This window comes from Pavona decussata, unplaced genomic scaffold, assembly GCF_977016875.1.
Source record: "Pavona decussata unplaced genomic scaffold, jaPavDecu1.1 SCAFFOLD_55, whole genome shotgun sequence".
In the NCBI taxonomy this organism is placed as follows: Eukaryota; Metazoa; Cnidaria; class Anthozoa; order Scleractinia; family Agariciidae; genus Pavona; species Pavona decussata.
This window is the reverse complement of record NW_028145477.1, coordinates 770,519-785,760: the sequence shown is the minus strand read 5'-3', so window position 1 is coordinate 785,760 and position 15,242 is coordinate 770,519. Positions and strand designations below refer to the sequence as shown.

Here is a 15,242-nt window from a genome sequence, read left to right as displayed (position 1 = left end):
AAATAAAATGACCTCACTCGAACTTGAATAAAAAAATGCAATTAAATTTTATACTTGTTCGTGATATTCTGGAAGTTCTTACACAATGCACCACATTATTGATTTTAACATAAGCATTGAAAAAAAATGCAAATTCTTCAAAAAGGATCCAAAAAGAGCTTTTCTATACCTAGCAATTTAATTTTAAAACTTAGAAAGTTTCCAAATATAATTCATGGAATTTAATACTATACTAAGGGAAGCACTTGATATTATTAATATAATTTACGGATCACTAAATATCAACCACAACGTGTTGATTTCACGAAAACAGCACGAAGTCTGTTTAATGTGCAACCAGCAGATTTATTAGAGGGCAAAGTTTTCAAGGGACAACTTTAAATTCTTTAAACCTTCTGAGATTTCGAAAAGCACTTGTAACCAACCCTCACTCAGTCGATTTATTTTAATAAACAGTTGACATCGATTCATATGCGTGTGCTAATTAATAAACCGCTTAAAACGTCCAATTCTTGGTGAACCCGGAGAATACGCTAATTATAATTAACTAAATCTAAGCGATAAAACCAAAGAAACCACCGGCTCCTCAGCAAGAGAAGAGAAATATAACACGAATTTGTTGAAATGTATACAAACGCGAGCAAGCTGTCATCTCGACAAGTTCACTATCAAATATCGACCCCACACAATTTTAAAATTCAGAAATTACCGTTTAGTACTGTTTGCGAGATTCCAAGATATAGAGGCATTCAATATTTCAATTCTTGAGCAGCAATTAAACGGTTTGTCTGCGATTTCAGAGAAAATACCGCACCGCAAATAAGAAGAGGGATCTTGCAAATAAGCTACTGTTTATAATGAACTTGGAAACTTCGGCGTCTGTAGTTTGTTTTTCAATACGAGCTTCTAAGCGCCTGCAAGGGAATCCCTCGTAATATCGATCTGACATTCAAATTTCAACAATAATTCGAGACAACTAACCTTAGCAATTCTCAAAGGTGCTCTAAATTCTTTTCCTCCTTGTAATCTAAAGCCCCACGGAGCCCCTCCACTCAACACAACTTCGTAAACCTCAGAGGACGCCATATTACAAACTTTGAATAGCAACTCAGATTACCCGTGATCCTGTTCTTACCGCTTGACGCGACGAGGGTCAAGAGCCACTTACCATATAAGGAAAGCGTGGCGATTTGTGAAGGCGCGAGGGGAAGCTACCTCACCGGTTTGACCAGTTTAACGCAAAAAAGTTTCGAAAGTTACAAATGCCCTGTAAAATACTGGGAAAACCGTTTTATAGAGGTAACTCCCAAAAGAGGTCAATAAGCGAAACAAGCGCGAAGGAAACTCGCGTGGCAACACGAGGCGCGACTCGCGCAGGGTAATTTCGCAAAGCGCGCTATAAGTTCTCGCGGTTATCGCCATAAGTAGTGATCATTTGAGACAAACTTTACACTAGAATAATACTACCGGATTAATTTTGGTCACATACTGAGTATTCTGATTTGCGAGGTGTTAGGGTCATAGATTATTCAGACTCTCAACCGGTTTACTCTATGTAGGAGCGTGAATCTGGAATCAATTGATGGATTCGAAAGGCGATGGCGGAAGTAAAATATATGAGATGCATATATTTGTACTGCGGGTGAAAGAATTAATAAATGAGAGACGATCACAGTTATGCTCGCAACGTAGGCAGCCACGATTTTTTTATTTGTCTTGAATGGGAATCAAACCAGGAGCCCTTGGCACTCATGACCTCTGTGATACCGGTGCGGCATCTTACCAATCGAACTATCAAGCCAACTGGGAGCTGGTCAGACTGTGTGAAGTCGTAATATATCCATAGAGTTGAAGAGACGGAAATAAAATAAATAAAATTGATATATTTGAAATGCAGATGAAAGGATTAATAAATAATTAAGGGATCATCGCTGTTATGTACATTCTTTTTTTTTTTTCCTTTTTTTCTTTTTTTTTTCTGAGAATCTTTTTTTTTTACCAGAACGTTGAGAATGAGATTGACCCAGATTTTAAACCATGCGAAGTAATGTACATTAGCTGAGACTAAGAGATACAGAGCAGTTTTATTCAGTTCTCCACCCGTTTTTGTATCGAAATAAAAACACATAGTAACAACACGCACGTATATATATCAAAGGCATTTGATATGATTCACCGCACAATGACCTTGTTTAGGTTTCCTGGTCACGTTCACAGCAGTTTTCGGAAATTCTACAACCACATTTAAGAACATTCTAAGGGCGTTTCAGGTTTCAGTTTCGGTTCAGCTTCGGCCGCAATTAGTCGTGAACAAAAAAAAAATAATAAAAATAATTAGTATAATCTAATATAAGCCGGAATCTAAGCAACAACCGTGGACGATAATCCTGCTGCATACGTATACGTTGGATCAATTGTTGATCTGATCGGCTTAACAAATACAAATGATAAGAGAAGCAGAGACCGATACAACGTAGAATTACGTTTCAGAGTATACTATATTTCGTTTATTTCATGAGTATCAACACAACAACCGCCTTCAACTGTCTCTGATTCTACCTAGGAACAATATCGCAATCGAGCAACTTACCCCACTACTCTTTTTTTTTTTTACCGATTGTTCCGCTCTGAATTGTCAGTGTACCATAAACCCGGGGGGGGGGGGGGTACTTCCTCATATACTTCCGCTGGATGGGGTCGCATTTTCACGACTGGATTGACTAGAATGGGGTTGTATTTTCGATAGAGTTAATAGAATGGGGTCGCACATTTTCGGACTTTTGGGGTAAGAAAATTCTATTACGTAGAGATTCAAAATGGTCTCGGTTAAAAAGAGTCAAGTCCAAGCAACAACCGTGGACGATAATCCTGCTGGTATACGTTGGATCAATTGTTGATCTGATCGGCTTAACAAAATAATACAAATGATAAAAGAAGCAGAGACCGATACAACGTAGAATTACGGTTTAAAGGTTACTATATTTCAGCTGGCCAAACCAGCCTTCTTCAGCCTTATACCTGAAGAAGGCTGGTTTGGCCAGCTGAAATATAGTAACCTTTAAACCGTAATTCTACGTTTGGGGTTAGTTTTCTTAAGTTTGGGGGCTTATAAATCTTACGTTTGGGGGTTAGTAATTCTTACGTTTGGGGGTTAGTTTTCTTTCAACTGGGGGTTAGTAATTCTTACGTTTGGAGGTTAGATTTCCTTCGTTTGGGGGTTAGTAATTCTTACGTTTGGGGATTAAATTTCTTACATTTTGGGGTTAGTAATTCTTACGTTTTTGGGGTTAAATTTCTTAGGTTTTGGGATTAGTAATTCTTATGTTTGGGGGTTTGATTTCTTATGTTTTGAGGTAAGTAATTCTTACGTTTGGGGTTACGTTTTCTTCCGTTTGGGGTTACTAATTCTTACGTTTTGGTGTTAGATTTCTTAAGTTTTGGGATTAGTTTTCTGACGTTTGGGGGTTAGTAATTCTTACGTTTGGGGGGGTTAGATTTCTTACGTTTAAGGGTTAGTAATTCTTATCTCCTGGGGTTAGTTTACATACGTTTGGGGGTTAGTAATTCTTACGTTTAAGTTAGTTTTCTTCATTTGGCGGTTAGTAATTCTTACGTTTGGGGGTTAGATTTCTTACGTTTAGGGGTTAGTAATTCTTATCTCATGGGGTTAGTTTACATACGTTTAGGGGTTAGTAATTCTTACGTTTGGGTTAGTTTTCTTACGTTTAGGGGTTAGTAATTCTTACGTTTAAGGTTTAGATTTATTAGGTTTGGGGGTTAGTCATTCTTACGTTTGGGGGTTAGATTTCTTACCTTTGGGGGTTAGTAATTCTTACGTTTGGGGGTTAGATTTCTTACATTTAGGGGTTAGTATTTCTTACTTTTGGGGGTTAGTTTTCTTAGGTTTTGGGATTAGTACTTCTTACGTTTGGGGGTTAGTTTTCTTACGTTTAGGGGATAGTAATTCTTACGTTTGGGGGTTAGATTTGTTATCTTTTGGGGTTAGTACTTTTTACGTTTAGGGGTTAGTTTTCTTACGTTTGGTGTTTAGTAATTCTTACATTTGGGGGTTAGTTTTCGTAAGTTTTGGGGTTACTAATTGTTACGTTTCGGTGTTAGATTTCTTACCTTTTGGGATTAGTTTTCTTACGTTTGGGGGTTAGTAATTCTTACGTTTGGGGGTTAGACTTCTTACGTTTAGGGGTTAGTAATTCTTATCTTATGGGGTTAGTTTACATACGTTTGTGGGTTAGTAATTCTTACGTTTGGGGGTTAGTCTTCTAACATTTGGGGGTTAGGAATTCTTACTTTTGGGGGTTAGGAATTTTTACGTTTGGGGTTTAGATTTCTTACATTTGGGGGTTACTTTTCTTACGTTTTGAGTTAGTAATTCTTACGATGGGGGGTAAGACTTCTTAGGTTTGGTGGTTAGTAATTCTTTCGTTTGGGGGTTAGATTTCTTGCGTTTGGGTGTTAGTAACTGTTACGTTTGGGGGTTATTTTTCTTACGTTTGGGGATTAGTAATTTGTTCGTTTGGGGGTTGGATTCCTTACGTTTGGGGGTGTGTATTTCTTACGTTTGGGGGTTAGTTTTCTTACGTTTTGGGTTAGTAATTCTTCCGTTAGGGGGTTAGATTTCTTACGTTTGGTGGTTAGTAATTCTTACGTTTGGGGGTTAGTTTTCTTACGTTTGAGGGTTAGTAATTCTTTCGTTTGGGGGTTAGTATTTTTTACGTTTGGGGGTTAGTTTTCTTACGTTTTGGGGTTAGTAATTCTTACGTTAGGGGGTTAAATTTCTTACGTTTGGTGGTTAGTAATTCTTACGTTTGGGGGTTAGTCTTCTAACATTTGGGGGTTAGGAATTCTTACTTTTGGGGGTTAGGAATTTTTACGTTTGGGGTTTAGATTTCTTACATTTGGGGGTTACTTTTCTTACGTTTTGAGTTAGTAATTCTTACGATGGGGGGTAAGACTTCTTAGGTTTGGTGGTTAGTAATTCTTACGTTTGGGGGTTAGATTTCTTGCGTTTGGGTGTTAGTAACTGTTACGTTTGGGGGTTATTTTTCTTACGTTTGGGGATTAGTAATTGTTACGTTTGGGGGTTAGATTTCTTACGCTTGGGGGTTAGTAATCCTCATGTTTGGGGGTTATTTTTCTTACGTTGGGGGTTAGTAATTCTTAAGTTTGGGGGTTAGTAATTCTTACGTTTGGAGGTTAGATTTCTAACATTTGGGGGTTACTTTTCTTACGTTTGGGGGATAGTAATTCTTACGTTTGGGGGTTAGTCTTTTATCATCGGTTAAAAAATTCAGAAAGTTGTTGTTTATTAAATGTAACAATCACTTCGCATTACATTCCGTTTTTTTTTTCAATTCATTTAAGGATGACCTATTTATAAAGAATTGATAAAGTAGATGCATAAATAGAAAGTGACTTAGTTGGGATCGCGAAAATTACATTTTCAAAAACTAAAAAGGGACTAAGATGGGGTCTATAACTAGCCACAAAATAGACTATAATAGGGCAGGGGCTCTGAGAATACCCCGCAAAACTGAACCCAAGTTCCCCCCCCCCCCCCCCCCGACCATAAACTTGTAAATGACTTGTATCAAAGTCAGCTGATCCTCAAGTATGAGGGGCTGGTGGTAATCTCGCAGCCGGGAAAATAAATAAATAATATTGGGATAACGGTTTGGACGATACTGGATGACCCTCACCAGAAGGAAAGGAAACAACACACTGACAGTCACCTGTAGATAGTCAACAGTTTTAGTATTCCCGAGCTGAACTTGCTGTGGAAGCGTCTGATTAGTGTATATTCTTTACGATTTGGGTATCGCACGACAAAATTACTGCCGGAAAGTTGCTTACATTGCTTTGACACGATTGCCGACGTGACATCTCTACAAATCTCAGTTCATCCTCACGACACGAGTTTCACGAGGCCTAGGAATTTTAACGGCACGCCTGGTGAGGCTAGGAATGACTCGTCTTAATTAGCCACACATCCGCAGTTATTGGTGGTGAGTTAAGTCAGTTAAACATGGTGAATTGCCAAATCTTGACAGTTCAACATTTAGCCTGCCAAATATTAAAATTGAAGATTTCACCTGCTAAATATTGAAAATTTAAGGTTTGGCCTGCCAAATATTACATGTAAAAATTCAAGATTTGGCGGGCTAAATCTATAAAATTCAAGATTTGAAAATTTAAGATTTGCCTGAACATTACTCTCAACTTAAGAGAGAATATTCTTGACTCAGAAGGGCTAAGAACCAAGCATTGCCTGCTCTGTTGGACTGGTGAAAAGGAGGAAATCGTTGAGCTCCCGTAATACAAACGCTACAGTAAGAAAGTGGGGCGAAGCATTTACAAACATTCAGCCGTGATTTAAGCAGAACTCAACCTTCTAACACTCTTTTCATAGCTCTATAAGAACCTACAATGATGCATAAGAGCCATAAAATATAGCCGTGCCAAAAAACACAACAGCATTCAACAAAAATTAACAGCCGGGCCCAGCATCACAAAAATTACAGAATGAAGCTAACTGCACGATCCAAGCGATGATTCCTCTCCTATCACTGCACAGATCTCAACACTGAAGAAAAGCAAGTAAAACTCTTACGCACTTAAACAAGCTCAACCAAACCCAGCTGAGATGCCCTATACTATATATGGCATCAAACAAGAGGTCAAGCAAAGAGATTTAAAAATAGGAAAGAAATTACTTACAGAATCCATCATGAAGAATTAAACATTCGTCGATGGTAAAATGCAAGGCTCTATCAAATCCTCCCGTTGAATCCGCTACCGAAATACACGGGAGTCGCGGCAGTCGGGTTGTCACTCTTTATCAGTCACACACGTCGTGTCAGAAAAGACAGAAAAACCTTCCAAATCTTGAATTTTCAATATTTTGACGCGAAGTCTTGAATTATCAATTATCCGTTGAATTTTTAATATTTGGCATGCCAGATCTTGAATTCTTAATATTTGGCATGCCAAATCTTGACTTTTCAATATTTGGCAGGACATAATCTGCGTTAAGTTACCATATGATAACTCCCAAAGGGTAACTCACCGTGTTGGCGGACCCACTGCAGATACGGTAATTGAAACGGAGCTACTGTACACAGCAAGACGAACAAAACAGAATTCTACAAACCGACCAAACAGGAAAAAACTGCTTTCCGTTCGTCTTTTATCCGTCCTTTAGCATGTAAATTTTTTCCCCTTCTCCCTTCTTCTTGTAGGGCCTTCCACGCAGGTTACCAAATTAAAAGGGCGACGCGAGCGACAAAAGAAAAAAACGAGCACAGACTGGGGGGAGAGGCTTCCCAGCTCCCCTCGGCTGGTTCGCTTCAATCCGGTCCTTTACTGTACCCAGCAGTCTAATAGAAGTGTCTCGGTATTTTATCGCGGGTTTTTTTCCCCACAAGTCTAACCGCATTTCGCCAGGTTAAAGTTTAGGAATATAAAGACGGCGAAATCAAACAATACGAATGAACAGTAGAGAACTTTATTCCACCCTTTGACAATCAATTATTAAATGAAGAACAAAAGTCTCCATGCATTACATATAATCGAACTTTTTAATTATACTGTTGAAAAAATTGCACACGTTTTCAATAAATCTGCCGAGGGGAATTCTTTACATTCAGTTAAAACCACATCAAAAAGAAAAACAAAGTGCAAGCCATCCATCTTTTCTCTCAACTTTGGTCAAGCAAAAGACGAGCTTAACTAGCGCGAAAACAAGGACTATAATTGATTATGGCTCCTGGCGCAACTAACCACAACTGCGCGAAAAATTAAGGAGGCCATGACTTTTTCCCGAGCGCGTGTTTCATTCCTCACAAGACTGTCCCCCGGGAAGAACTTCGTATAAAAATGACGTGGATGGTCGTCAAAAACTATTGACCAAACAAACGAATTGGCAGCAGAATCCTACCTCGTTTTCGGGTCAGCCTCGTTTCTCAGGTTTCCCTGCGAACGAGGTTGACCAGAGACGAGGCTCAAATTCATTTTCACTTCTGAGAGGTATATACCAAATCAGTTGTCTGAACAATAGTTCCAACCCCATTTTTCGATTGAATATCATAAAGGTACCGCGATAACTATAAAGGTGGTTATTGCGTTCGACGTAGAAAGAATGCACTCCTAATAAAGACTGGAGTCGAGATTGTATGGGACAACATTGAATGAATGAATCTTGGGACGCGTATCTGGCATCCCCAGCAAATTTTGCGGGGGAGATGACATCATCGCCAGCTTGGCAAAGGAGAGCTAGCTTGGGAACGAGATGATCGAACGCCCTCTCTTATCTTTGATTATTACTAGTTTTAGGTTTTTGTTCCATCGGTGGTACCAATCCAAAAATTTTTCTGCCCTAAAAGGTACAACGCGTCCCCGTCATTTTTTTATTGGAGTCCTCCCGGGGACCATTCTTAAGGCAAACGCGAGGCGAATTGAAGTATTAAATTACTCGAGCTTTTTGACGGCTGCCCTTTCCTTCAGGTACGCTTGATAATAAAAGTTGGAAAACAACCAGATCATGGTCAATTCGTAAATAATTCCATAGTAACACCACCCGTGATGCAAGTAGCCCACAATCATGTGACATAAGCCGATCATGAACTGTATCAACTGTAGCTGGGTCAGGCTCTTCTTCCAGGCGGGTCTCTGGCCAGGGTACAGTGCACATTGACCATAGTAGAAGTACATGAATACGTGGATGATTCCATTCAGCCCCAGGGGTACAGAAATAGCCGGCCAGTTGCCGTAAGTGTATGCGTATTCACTGAGCATCAGAATTGAAGCGTGGTGGTAAACCTATAAAAAAAAGTACCTCTTACTAACCCGGAGTTCGAGGTTCACACTGTGATTTACGAACCGAGTTTTCCCCTTGATTTATAACCCAAGCGCGAAGCGGGCGGCCCATAAATCAAAGGGAAAAACAAGGATCAGTAACGTACAGTACGGACCGAAAAATGAGGTTAGTAAGATATTTATTATATCTCTGAAGTGAATCGGGGGCGTGGGAAAACAACTTTCAAATTTAACAACCACACCACGCGTACTTACTGAGAGATATAATAATAATAATAATAATAATAATAATAACAATAACAATAACAATAACAATAACAATAACAATAACAATAACAATAACAATAACAATAACAATAACAATAACAATAACAATAACAATAACAATAACAATAACAATAACAATAATAATAATAATAATAATAATAATAATAACAGTGCGCAATACTATCAACGAATCGCTCAAGTTTACAGCAAATTGTTCAAAACCCGGAACAATAGTTTTTGGAGCAAGAAGACTTGTCAAAGAAAATCTTGGCAAATTTTGTCGTACCCACGAAAACGTAAATTAAACTTGTCAAACGTAGACTTGCCGCCAGCAAAGACTTCCTCGAGTAGAAAGGAAGTTTTCTAAAAAACGAAAAGTTTTGATACTTTATACCACAGGGTACTTAATAATTAAGAGTAAGAGAGGATGCCTCTCTTGCTAAGAGACGTTTCAGGTTACTTACATGAAGCAACGAAATTTGCCGTTGTCTGTGTCTAAGAATCATGAAGACTGTGTCCATGAGCTCAAAGTACTTCGTCATGTAGTACACCCAGAAAGCGTGCTTCACAAGCGCATCTTCTTTCACGTCAAATAGTGACCGAGGCCAGTTTCTAGCGAGGGCTGCTATGATGAAAGCCACGGAGTAAAAACTGATCAGACTGCAGGCAAAGTTGTAAACCACCAGCGCCTGTGAAAAGAGGAATATTCGAGATCAGCAACTGTATTAGTTAGGTATGAATAAAAGAATGATCATCGCAGTTAGCCCGAAAAAATTCAGGCTCGAACAGGATTTAAACCCATGACCTTTGCGATACCAGTGCAGTGCTCTACCAACTAAGGGAGCTGATCAGATCATATCAATTCTGAATTTGTTTCAGGCTTTCTTTTTGCGACTGCCTAATTTGCGTAAATAACTGCGAGGATTTCTTTTTTGCTTAATCTTTCAGCCGCAGTTTAAAGATATGTTTAATATACTGAACTGTTTTTCAGGGTTTTCATTTGAGGGTCCGGTCGTTCGCCATTCCACGTCCGGTACTTTGAGATCAACATTGGTGATTTTTTTTTTTATTACTGTATTATATATTTTTCTTACTAAGGCATCTCATGAGCATACTGACTAGAGGATAACAGAAGAATGATAAGCCAATGAAAATTCTGTTGTTGCCATTCTCCCTCCCCCTCCCCCTACCAAATGACCATTTTCATTCAGCTATTTACTTTTTACAGAGAATTTTAGTGAGCGCCAGCATTGCCTAGGAAACTGTTTCCCTGGTTCCAGAAACGCTGGAAATGACGTTTCTGAGTATTCTATTTCAAAAATTTCCTGCAGGAGCATGCCCCCAGACCCCCCTAGGCGTTCGCGCCTTCGCCGCTCGCGAGGCGCCTTACGGTACCGAGAAAAACATTCACGTCCGGTGCTTTCAAAAGTATGTCCGCTACTTTACAAAACAGTTGAAAAACCTGGTTATTAAAGCCAACCTACCATACACGTATCCTTACCTTGCGGAGTCCCAAAGGACGAACGTAACGAGCCCAAAGTGGAGAGAGAGCAACAATTAACACGTACAAGGCGGCTACAGGTAGACTGTCAAGCTTGGAAACACCATTCACAAAGTAGTGTAAAAATTCTGCAATTCAGTGAAATTAATACAATAACCAATAAGTTTCAGTAAAAAAAAACAACTTATTCTGAGAACGTCACAAACAATCATCCTCGGGGACCCATGACCAGTGGCAGTTACCTTATTATAGGAAATTAACGCTTCATGAAATTAACGCGAATTTTTTTGTTAAAGTTAATTTCCGCGTCATTAATAGGCCATTTTCATGATGGCGTCATTTGACTACAACTACCAGAATTCATTTTGTTTTCCTTTTCAAATTCAAATTTTGTAATCCCAGTGGAGAGCAAAGAACAATAGCTCTAATTAGCATGAGAAAACAAAAAACTGAAGGATTCTGGTAGTTGTGGTCAAATGACGCCATAGTGAAAATGTCCTATTAAGTGCGACCTTGATTTCCATAACTTTCGCCCTAAATTCTCGATACACTCCAGAAAGGAAAAATCATTGTTTTATCTGGGTGGAATCTGCTGGCATCATGGACACTGCATGTGAAGAACACTCAAAGTTGCTAGATTCCTTTGCTCAATCCCTATGTTTCCTGGACAATTCCACAAACATTGTTCAGTTGCATTTCGGATTTTTAAACTTAGTTTAAAAATTAGCCGGTTAGCTCAGTTCGTAGAGTATCGGTCTACAGTGTGGGAGGTCGTGGGTTCAAAGCCCGGCCGGACCAACATTCAGGGTCTTTAAATAACTGAGGAGAAAGTGCTGCCTTTGTAACGACATCTACAAATGGTTAGACTTTCTAGTCTTCTCGGATAAGGACGATAAACCGTAGGTCCCGTCTCACAACCCTTGTTCGTAATAACTCTGTGGGACGTTAAAGAACGCACACACTGTTCGTAAAGAGTAGGGGACGTAGTTCCCGATGTTGTGGTCTGGTCTTTGTATGTATTGGTCTGGGTGGGTGGGGTAAGATCACATATGGACTGAGGCGGCAGCCAGAGGCGCCTTGTATATATGCTGACGTCCGATCTGACCCTCTGAATGTGATTGATTATTTATTGTAAAGTCGCACGTAATTGTTGTGGCTGATTTAATAAAATGATATATAATGTAATAGAGACTTACGAAAAGTTACAAAATATTTTTTTTTTCTGTTGTCTCAACAAATTCTTTTTCTTTGTGAAACTCGCGTTAATTTCCCTCATTTTGAAATTTTAGCACCTCTTTCGCGTTAATTTCCTTTATTGGGAAGTAATTTTTCCTTCAATACGCGTTATTGTAAGTCGCGTTAATTTCAAGTACGTTAATTAACACAAGCGTTAATTTCCCGAAAAGAGGAGCCTCACCGCAAATGCACGACGGCGACGCCAACGAAAACGTGTCTGACAAATATAAATATTCGTGTTATCTGATCTAGTTTGTACGGTGGCCCACAAGTGTCACGGCACATACACCAAGTCACAGCACAACCACATCACTCACGGCACAACCACACCAACTCACGGCACAACCGCGCCAACTCACGGCACTACCGCAAGAGTTTTAACACGGCGGAAGTGAAATGCCGTGAGTTGGCGCGGTTGTGCCGTGAGTTGGCGCGGTTGTCCCGTGAGTTGGCGTGGTTGTGCCGTGAGTTGGCGCGGTTGTGCCGTGAGTTGGCGTGGTTGTGCCGTGACTTGGTGTATGTGCCGTGACACTCAACGTTTACAATGTGAACGAGTTATCCAACTTTATCATTAGCAGAAACGGGACACGTTCAAGGTAGAGAGAGAGAAAAATTCACCGTCTTGTACATACGTTCTCCGTAAAACTTTGAATTTGGTCATTTCACGTTGCTGTCTTGCTGAGGACGTCAAAGAAATCTACACTCTTTCTTTTGATAAGAATATCAAGGCTGAAATTTGCAATTTTTTTTTAAGAATGAAATCAAGCCAGCGCTCCAAGATTTGTTAGCTGGTCACAAATGCGAAAAAATACCCCTATATGCGTAGTTTATTATACAGAAATTTTTTATTTGCTTGATCAAATCTTCGCGTTGTTCCTCTATGAAAATCGAAAAAATCCTTTTTTCTGGTATCGAGACTGGGGATAGTACAGCCTACTATCTCCAGTCTCCCGTGTCGCGCGGTATTGTATCCCACCGGAAGTGATCATGAATCTCACGTGTTTTATACACCTCAGAAGAAAAATAATTGATAAGGAAACTTTTTTCCATTTTCATACAAGAACATTACAACGTGAAGATTTGATCAAGCAAATAAAAGAAAATTCTGTCATATAGACCATAAGGATCGTCAGGGATCGTGTAGTTTATAATATTAAGAATACTTTAAAATCAAATATACCGTAAAAAATAAATTTACATATCAGAAAATGGCGCCGTTTAAAAATCAGAAAGTAGGTATAACGTTTTTCCAAATTCTCCTTTACTGAACCAAGGGATGGGAAAGGGGAGAGTGCTTTCTTTTTGTCAGCAGGAATTAAAAAAGCCTAAACCGGAAGAGTGTATAAAGTTAAGACCACAAAGCACAGTTTACACGTCGTCCAGCGGGCGATCAACTATTAGCATACGACATTTCAATTTGTAATTGCGAAAGAAGACAAATGATTTAGATCATTAATTGTAAGGACGCCGGTATGTTCCTCTATTTTCGAAAACGAAAAAAATAGGAAGGTAAGACAACGCGTATTCACTGAAAACGGGACATCAGAAGGATTGATTTCCGAGCCGTGAACACGTGAACATTTTATCGGTCTGGCGACACGGACTGTCGACAATACAGAGGGCAAATAAACCATTGCTATAATCTTTTCCAAAAATGTACTGCTGGCACCACCACCGATGTCGAAAAGTATGAGGACGACATTTTGATTTTATCATATAACACTTTGTAAAATGAAGCAGAAGGTTAAGCTCTTGAATTATCACCTGTTTCATGTTTACTGTTCAATGTCAAGCCAGCGAGTCGCTGTATCACATGTCTTGTAAAATTAATTCATACATAGAGCTTGTAAATACTTGCCTACTAATGTCATCTTCATCTTGTAAACCTGTTAACTTAGCACAAGCCGGTTGTTCCTGTCTGATGAGCGTTCGTCTACTCGGCGCACTTAAAAGGTTGCTTCATAAGCCGTACAAATGCAAATTACTTGCTTCTCCCGAAAGTGTCAGTCTAATCGATCCAGGGTTCAATTTGCATTTGATCATGTGAAAGGCTGCGTGACAAAAAAACACATGAAATGTTGAAATCCGCGGGTGAAGGGTTCAAGGGGGTTCAAAGTCAATTGGTCTTCAATTGCAATCCTGCTTAAAGAGATTTTATCGATAAATTGAGCAATATCTAGCAAAGCGTGTAGAACTGAGTCGACACAGTTTTAAGGAAATTTTAATCAAGGTTTTAAACTCGGCCTGCCTTTGTTGTTTTATTTTTTTTCTTTTACAATTGTAGATAGCTGATCATGATTAATTCATAAGCTGATGGAATTACCGTGTGTAAGTAAAGTTATCGTATCGTCAATTATAATAAACTTCCTTGCGTATCTTTTAGTATACGTTTTTGCAACCTTACGCCATGCATGATCTCAGCGCCATGTTCACGGGCCGCTTTCCATTTGGCTGGCCAGACTCGCAAACGGAATCTAAAATAGGTCTTGTCCTAGTTCTTCGAATTTCTTCAAAATAGCGCGAACCGTTTTCGGAGTGAGTAAAAAATACTACAATAATTTCCTGTACTTACGGAGCGCAACAAAAGTTTAAAAGTGAAATATTTCATTTGTCTCAACAGAACTTCATCAGCCACAACAAAAATTGTGATGCGAAGAAGGGTCATATTCATTAGGGTCTCAAGGGGGGCTAAAATGGTAGTCATGTTCATCATGGTCTCAAGGGGGGCTAAAATGGTAGTCATAGGTATTGGCAGCTTATTCTAAACCATGTGCCATTGTCTCTATTCAAAGAGGGCTTTCAAAGTAATCAGATCTCAATTGTCTCCTTAAGATGTGGCGTATGAACGTGTTGCTTTCCGTAGCAAGAAGTTTTGTTTTGCTGGAATCCACTGAGTGTCCCGTGAGGCAGCCTGCGATGCGAGTAAGCTCACCAGTGGGGGGGGGGGGGGGGGGTAGTTAAGAAGGAAAGCTTGCATCTTCTCCCAGGCCTCCCCGCCCCTCCTGTTCCCCGAGAGCTTGCTCACAGGCTACCCGTGAGATGGCAAAGTTCATGAATAGCTAACGAATTCCTCGAGCGATAGATGTTCCTTCTAGTTCTTCTAGTTTCTGATAAAACGAGAAGTTTCGCCAACATACCTCACAAAAGTCTGAGTGTTCCGTTTGTGCCTTTCTCTTTTTGGTAACCCGTTTTAATATTTTATGATGTAATTATCTGTACCATTCTTATCTGTGTGTACTGCCCAATAAAGTTTGATAAAAATACCTTAAAATCCTGGTTACAAGCACCCTCGGTTATCCTCCCAACATCTGTGATATGGAATCGAAGAGATTCACTTTACCTCTAGGATTGCACAAGGTTAACAAATTAATAAAGGAAAATATATGAAACCAAAAATACAAAATAA

The 15,242-nt window shown here is 39.4% G+C and overlaps 2 protein-coding genes and 1 long non-coding RNA gene across 4 annotated transcripts in view; 1 reads left to right on the top strand and 2 right to left on the bottom strand.

Annotated features, from left to right (window-relative positions):
• The window catches only part of LOC146480150 (uncharacterized), a 33,392-nt gene extending 32,293 nt beyond the window's left edge, over positions 1-1,099 (bottom strand). For both annotated transcript variants that reach the window (XM_085109982.1, XM_085109983.1), the window contains exon 1: positions 982-1,099. In XM_085109982.1, coding sequence (XP_084966108.1) covers positions 982-1,086 — 105 coding nt within the window. In that variant the 5' untranslated portion in view covers positions 1,087-1,099. The remainder of the gene's footprint in view (positions 1-981) is intronic.
• LOC146480139 (uncharacterized) overlaps positions 1-15,242 on the top strand; it is a 110,833-nt gene that overhangs the window by 24,442 nt on the left and 71,149 nt on the right. The gene's annotated exons all lie outside the window — the stretch shown is intronic.
• On the bottom strand, positions 7,507-13,847 carry LOC146480149 (very long chain fatty acid elongase 5-like). Its single transcript, XM_085109975.1, has 4 exons — positions 13,695-13,847; positions 10,601-10,728; positions 9,564-9,788; positions 7,507-8,835 (listed from the first exon to the last, which is right to left on the bottom strand). The coding sequence occupies exons 1-4, from the start codon at positions 13,711-13,713 to the stop codon at positions 8,485-8,487; spliced, it is 723 nt and encodes a 240-aa protein (XP_084966101.1). The 5' UTR covers positions 13,714-13,847; the 3' UTR covers positions 7,507-8,484.

Bases quoted from the DNA above. Each gene is read 5' to 3' on its own strand.
- LOC146480149 (XM_085109975.1), bottom strand. The intron at 9,789-10,600 runs GTAAGGATACGT...CTCTTTTCACAG, and splicing joins GTCCTTTGGGACTCCGCAAG to GCGCTGGTGGTTTACAACTT. The intron at 8,836-9,563 runs GTAAGTAACCTG...TTTTTTTTATAG, and splicing joins GGCAAATTTCGTTGCTTCAT to GTTTACCACCACGCTTCAAT.